The sequence below is a fragment of the Bombus impatiens genome, unplaced genomic scaffold, assembly GCF_000188095.3.
Source record: "Bombus impatiens unplaced genomic scaffold, BIMP_2.2 scf_0749, whole genome shotgun sequence".
NCBI lineage: Eukaryota > Metazoa > Arthropoda > Insecta > Hymenoptera > Apidae > Bombus > Bombus impatiens.
Genome location: NT_177168.1, coordinates 223,354 through 230,150, shown reverse-complemented (window position 1 = coordinate 230,150; position 6,797 = coordinate 223,354). Strand labels below are relative to the sequence as shown.

Sequence of the window (6,797 nt, the reverse complement as noted above, 5' to 3'; positions counted from 1 at the left end):
TATGAAAAATATCCAAAACACGCGCTTGCACACACACGATTGACTTTATAGACTGTAATGTAATGTAGCACACATAAAAATGTAACGTATGTTGTTATGAAAAATATTTTAGGATGCTTCTTACTTTTTTATTCAATAAAAGCATACTTTCATATTATCAATTAGCAGAAAAATAGAAATATCATCTATCTTTTTTCCTTTTATGCATCACACATGTGTGGTGTATTCCAACAACTGCTGAGATTGTCTACATACCATTTTCTATTATTTTACATATGAAAATATATGCCATATTATGTAACATATTGAAAATTCGAAACTTGACCCGAAATGATTAAATTTGTTTTATATTATTGACAGTTTATAAGAAGAAATGCACGTTATGAGTAATACACATAATACCTAAATATACATGATCACAAGCTTACCAATCGGATACTGATACGATCGCGAATTACGAATGACGGACAACGGCCTCCCATCATCAATTATACAAAAAAAATAATGGAAGGCGCCACAATCTCTCTACAGGAGTGCTGCCATTACCACAGGGTGTGAAACTCCAAACACAAATATATACACGACATTTTATATCCTAAAAAGAAGAATGCAAAACCTACCAAGTGTAATTTTATTATCAGTATTTCTTGCAATTTTTATAAGTTGCGCTGTACTATACTTAAAATTACTAATACTACGGATTATATATTATACGATACTACAGCTATACTACTATTATAACATTAGTATAACAGCGTCAAAAAGTGTTGAATATAATCAATCATATTTTATGTAAAGAATTTGTAAAGTTATTTTACATAGAAAGCTAACAAAGAATAATGAAACGAATAAAGTGTAGTTAAATATACAATATTATGTCTAACGAAGGAATAAACTTGGAACATCTCTTACTAATTGTAAATTGAAAAACATCTCATTTATCATGTTTATTATAAAATTGCACATTCTAATGTGATAATCAGAAATTTGGGACTCCCAGATTCAATTACAAAAAAATTCTATTCGTAAAAATATCCCAATGTTTCATAAGTACTGCAACTGGTTCTATTAGAAGTTAAATGACACAAAAATACTCACGCATATGCTTTGTAATAACTTATACCAAAATTAATCGAAAAATTATCAAATCAAAAATGTATGAAAATGCGCGTAAATATCTTAGATTTTCTCGTTTCGAATCATAGAGTATGTGACAAATAGCGAATATCTGCTATTTAACATAAGTTAAAATTAATGGAGAAAGACCAACTAGCAATTAGATAAAATAGTAATGCTAAAAAGAGGAGAATCACACAAATAGAAACACGTATTGAGAGTTCAGAATACGATAGATACATTAAAGCAAAAGATATCCCATCAAGTACAAAAAGGAAAATCCCAGAAAACAAGAATGAATTAAGATTCATATTAAGATCCAATACGAAAAATGTTGGAACTAAATGGCCTGCAAGATCGGCTCTACAACAAATAAATATTGAACACGAAACAAGCAAAAGAAAGAAAAACGATATGTGAGTTAATGAAAAAATCATAGACAATAAAACAAATTCATGTTAGACACATCAATAAACACGGTGTTCGACTACAGGTGTAAAAGATTTAAGGCGTGATTCTTAGATGCACAAGGATCCTCAAATCGAACGATACTTGAACAGCAGCTTACCTCGTACAAGTCGCAAAGAAAAAGATTATGACATTTCAAGACGTAAACCATCCTACCCGACATTTTGTAAGAAAAATCGTAAATTAAACATTAAACCTGCTCACTCATTAAAATCCATAACAAAAGCACTGCATGGAATTTTCAAGTAGACAGGATTATTATTTTCTCTAATATGTTGCCGCCAAAAATAATTAATAAACGAAGGCACGTATAAACAATGTTTATATAAATTTCGGACTTCCTAAAGTGTGGGAATATTTGAAGACATTCGACGTGATCGGACTCACGAAAACATGGATAGAGGAAGACAATTGGGAAAAACTAAAATATAGACTACCCGAAGAATTCGACTGGAAATGCAGAGTAGCAATGAGAGTAAGGAAAAAAGGAAGAGTAAAGGGGGAATAATAACGGGTATAAATAAGGAACTGAGAGAAATAGAATACAAAGAAATAAGTGATCATATAGTGGAAAGAAAAATAGTATACAATGATAAGACGTATAGAGTAATGGTGGTTTATAATCAAGGCACAAAAGGGACATGGAAAGAAATAGCGGAAAGAGTAGACGAAAGAGAAGAGGAAGTGATAATCATCGGTGGAGGCTGGAATGCAAGAACGGGAAAAGAGGGAGGGCCGATAAACGAGGATCTAGGGAAAGAAAAAAACAGGCGATCAAAAGACAAGACAACAAACATGGAAGGAAGAACTCTGCTAAAGTACCTGGAAGAGGAGTGGACATATATTGGGGAGAGAGGAAACTCAGTAATAGATTATATGATTCGCAATCAGGAGGCGACAGAAGAAATAATTGACATGAAAGTAGGAAAAAGAACAGAGTCGGACCACATGCCGTTAGAAATAGAAATGGGAGGGGGGCAGAATTACGAAAAAATGAAGAAAAGAAAGAAGAAGAGAAGGAGAAAAGGGAATGGACAACGAAAGTGTAGAAAAATATCTGGAGGAATGTAAAGACTGGATCTGCAAGGGAAGAACAGTAGAGGAAATGTGGACTGAAATCAAAAAGAAGATAAACGAAGCAATGCCAAAGAAGAAAGTGAAGATAAGGAAATGGGGCATGGGAGAGAAAGTTTATGAAAGGAAAATGCAGCAGAGAAGCGTTCATAGAGGGAAAATGGCATTCAAACAGTGGTGCAAACAAAGAAAGGAAAGACACGAAGAAGAAGAAATGGAGAAAATAAAGAAGATCGAAACAGAACAAGAAGCGTGGAAATATATAAATAAATATAGAAGAAGAAGAGAAGATGAGGATATAAGCGAAGAAGAGTGGAAAAATCACTTTATGGAAATTTTAGAAGGAACAGAGCACAAAGAGGGCAGAAAAATGGGGGAGGGGGCATAGAGAGGAAGAGAAAATGATGGAGGAGAGAGAAGATAATATAGAGAAGGAAGAGATGATCTACCAGTTAAGAAACTTAAAGGAAAAGAAAGCAATGAGGGAAGACGGTTTAGAAAATGAGATATAGAAGTATGCACCAAAGGAAGTGGGGGGGGCGTTATGAGAGTTGTTAAGGAAAATATGGAACGGGGAGGGGAACTAGAAGATTGGAAAAAAGGAGTAATATGTCTGATATATAAGAGAGGGGACAAGAGAGTAGTGAAGAGTTACAGAGGAGTAACATTAATGGATACAGCATACAAGATCTATGCAGGGATACTGGACGAACGACTGAAGGCAGAAATTGAAAACAAACTGGAAGAGAGCCAATTTGGATTCAGAAAAGGAAGAGGAGTGACCGATGCGGTATTTGTAATAAACCATATCATAGACAAACAGTTGAGTAAAGAAAAAGGGAAATTATGTGCCTGCTTTGCGGACTTAAGAGCGGCGTTCGACAAGCTAAACAGAGAGAAACTAGAGGAGAAAATGAAGAAAATAGAGATTAGCGAAAAACTAACCCGAAGGATTAAAGAGAAATACGCAGAAACAAAGAATGTAGTGAGAGTCAGGAACCACAACACAAGAGAATTTTGGACAGTGAGGGGAGTCAGACAAGGGTGCCCGTTGAGCCCGACGTTATTCAACATCTACGTGGCAGGACTGGAAGAAGAACTAAGGAAAGGACAAGCTTGGGGCATAGTGGTAGGAGTAAGAAAGGTATGGTCACTAACATATGCAGACGATATTGTGCTGGTGGCGGATAGAGAAGAGGAGCTAAAAGAAATATTAAAGAGATTCAAAAAATTTTTAAAGGAAGCCGAATTAGAAGTGAGCACGGAAAAGACCAAAATAGTAAGACCAAAAGAAGGAACAAAAGAAGACAAAGAAAATGGAAATGGGGAGAGTAAGAATTAGAAGAAGTGGACGAGATAAGATACCTAGGGTACATACTATAGAAAAACGGCAGTGATGAGAAACACATACAAGAGAGGAAAAAGAGAGCAACAATAGCAATGAAGGAAACATGGAACGTGGAAAAAGAATATTCAAACAGGACTACAAGAGGAGAATAAAGATGTTTGGAGCACTCGTAGAGAGCGTGGCGCTGTTTGGAGCAGAGGTATGGGACTGGAACATGGAAGAAAGACTGGATAGAATACAAAGAAGATATACGAAATGGATATTAGGTTTAAATATGACAACACCAAATTGATAGAAAAATGCAAGATAATAGAAATAAAAGAAAAAGCATTAAAAAGAGCAGCAAGGTATGAAGAGAAAGCCCTAGAATCAAAAAAGGAACTAGTAAAGGAGTATATAAAGGAAAGAGAGAATCTGGGGAAATGACCAAGAAGGGAAAAGAGCAAGAAAGAGAAAGAAGGGACTAGAAGAGGTGAGAAAAGGAGGGACGCAGATAGAAGCAAGAGAGGAGCAAGAAAGGATGACAGCAAACCAAATTATAGAAGAAAGAAGAAAGAGAGACGCAGAAGAGAGGAGGAAAAGGATAAGGGAATCCAAATATAATACACGCTACAGAAATATCGCCAAAGAAAAATTACCAAAATATTTAGAAGGGAGGATGAAGTGGAAGAGCAGAAGAATATTGGCAAGATTTAGATGTGGAAACGAGACCAAAGCAAGGGAATACTGGAAAGAAGAGGAGGGGGAAAAAGCTGCAGACTATGTAGAAAGAAAGAAGAAGACCTGAGACATATAATAGAAGAATGTGAAATAACGGCAGGACCAAAGAACATAGGAAAAACGCTAAATGAAACTAGAGAATGTTTGGCAGAACTGAAAGCAATAATAGAGAAGAGAAGGGCAAACGACAGGAAGGAAGCACAGCAAGGAGGCTAAAGCCCAAAGTTGCAATAGTTTTTAGTCATTAGTTGTTAATTTGTAGTTTCTAGCTTTAGTTTCTAGAGATAGGATAATTAAGGGAGTGCAATAGAATAGAGTGGTTAAGAGGGAAGGTAGACATATAAAAAGCGAAATAGACATATGAGATGTAAAACTGAAAGTTCGTCCAAAGCCGAAAGGCACGAACTGAGCAATAATAAATAATAAAAAAATAAATACAAATTTCACACACACGCCGCGATCGTAAATAGTAAATTCTTTTTGAGGGCGATCTTTTCTTTATCGCGAATTTATGTACTTGCTTTATGACGTAGTTTATCTTAAGGTCTTTGTGAAAAATACTTCCACTGACATACCTCAGAGCGGTTGTTACTCTCAAAGCTTCATCTTGAAATCTGTGGATAGTGTGCAAGTTGCTTCCTTGGTCAGAGTTGTATACAATGCATCCATATAAGAAAGTAGCTTTGTATAACAGAATTTTTTTTGTAATATGAGGGAAGATTTGTATCCCAGGGCCTAATACAGACTTACTTTTAAATATAATTATTTTTTCACTATTTATATATTATTTCTCTCCATAAGTTCTTTTTCTAGATACATTCCAAGATATTTAATTGCATCTTTTATAAATATTGTATGTAGATATTTATTGTTCAATTTGATTTGTGGTCACGTAACATATTTTAAAATAAAAGGTGGGCTGATTTTTTTGCACGAATTTTAATTTCTTGTCTATTTCTTTGTTCACACAGCTATCTTGTCCAAAGAATTCTGTAGAAGTTTTGATGGTTCAGAGAGATTTTCGTGGAATGGCAATATCATAGCGCCGTTTGAATATGTAACTGTAAACACATTTTCGCTACAGGGTCAAGAGAGGTCTATAAATACATCTGTGTCACTTTTTATACAGCATTATATTACACGATTCACAGTCACATGGTTCTTTTTAACACGTTTCATTCATAATTACACAATTTTTTAACACATTTCATTTACATTTACTCGATGTTTTTTACTTACTTTTACACAGTTCTAAAAAAACACACGTACGAATATTTCAAATCTTATTTTTCTTAAATATAATTTATATTTTCATGAAATAAAATATTTTTAGTGAATGTATTTTTATATTTTAAATTACTTTTTGTATAGTATGTGTTAATTAGTTTGGTACAGGTTTTATACTTTCTTACAAATCAATTTTTACACAGCATATACGATTGCTATACGATTTTGTTTGCATAGTGCGCGTTTACCATATAAGAAGAAAGCCAGGTTTATCTGATATAACATGGAGACTCGAACGCTTTCTTGAGAAACACTGGCTAGTATGGGACTTATCTTGAAGAAACTGCCATTTTGTTTAACGTGAAAATATTTCTCGTTTAAATACAACTTCTGTAGAATATAATAATTGCGTGGCAATTCTTGGTTGAGTTTGTATAATTAGCTTGTATGCGATACTCTATCGATTGCTTGACCTGCTTGCTTTCCAGTAGTGTTCCCAGAATCCAAATCGATATCGCAGTATCAAACAATTTTCTTTTATTATTTGTTTTACTTATTTTAAAAATAACTTCTCAGATAATTTTGACAGGGTGGCTATAAATAATTGAGTAAGAAATCGATTTATAAGAAAGTAGTGAGATATTTATCTAAGTTTGGAATAAGGATGATTTCAGCAAATTTCCATCGTATTGGAAATTATTGATTTCTAATTATTCGATTATTTATTTGCTTATTGTGATTATGCACTGGTTTTTGGTAATTCTGTTAAAATTTTGTCAGTTATTAAATTATATTCAGATGCTTTTTCCTTCATTTAGTAATTCCATCTCTTTTGTTACTTTGA

At 33.9% G+C, this 6,797-nt stretch overlaps 1 protein-coding gene across 1 annotated transcript; it reads left to right on the top strand.

Annotated features, from left to right (window-relative positions):
* The first annotated feature begins 1,647 nt into the window (after positions 1-1,647).
* On the top strand, positions 1,648-4,256 carry LOC112213547. Its single transcript, XM_033322990.1, has one exon. The coding sequence runs from the start codon at positions 2,041-2,043 to the stop codon at positions 2,653-2,655; it is 615 nt and encodes a 204-aa protein (XP_033178881.1). The 5' UTR covers positions 1,648-2,040; the 3' UTR covers positions 2,656-4,256.
* The last annotated feature ends 2,541 nt before the right edge of the window (positions 4,257-6,797 follow it).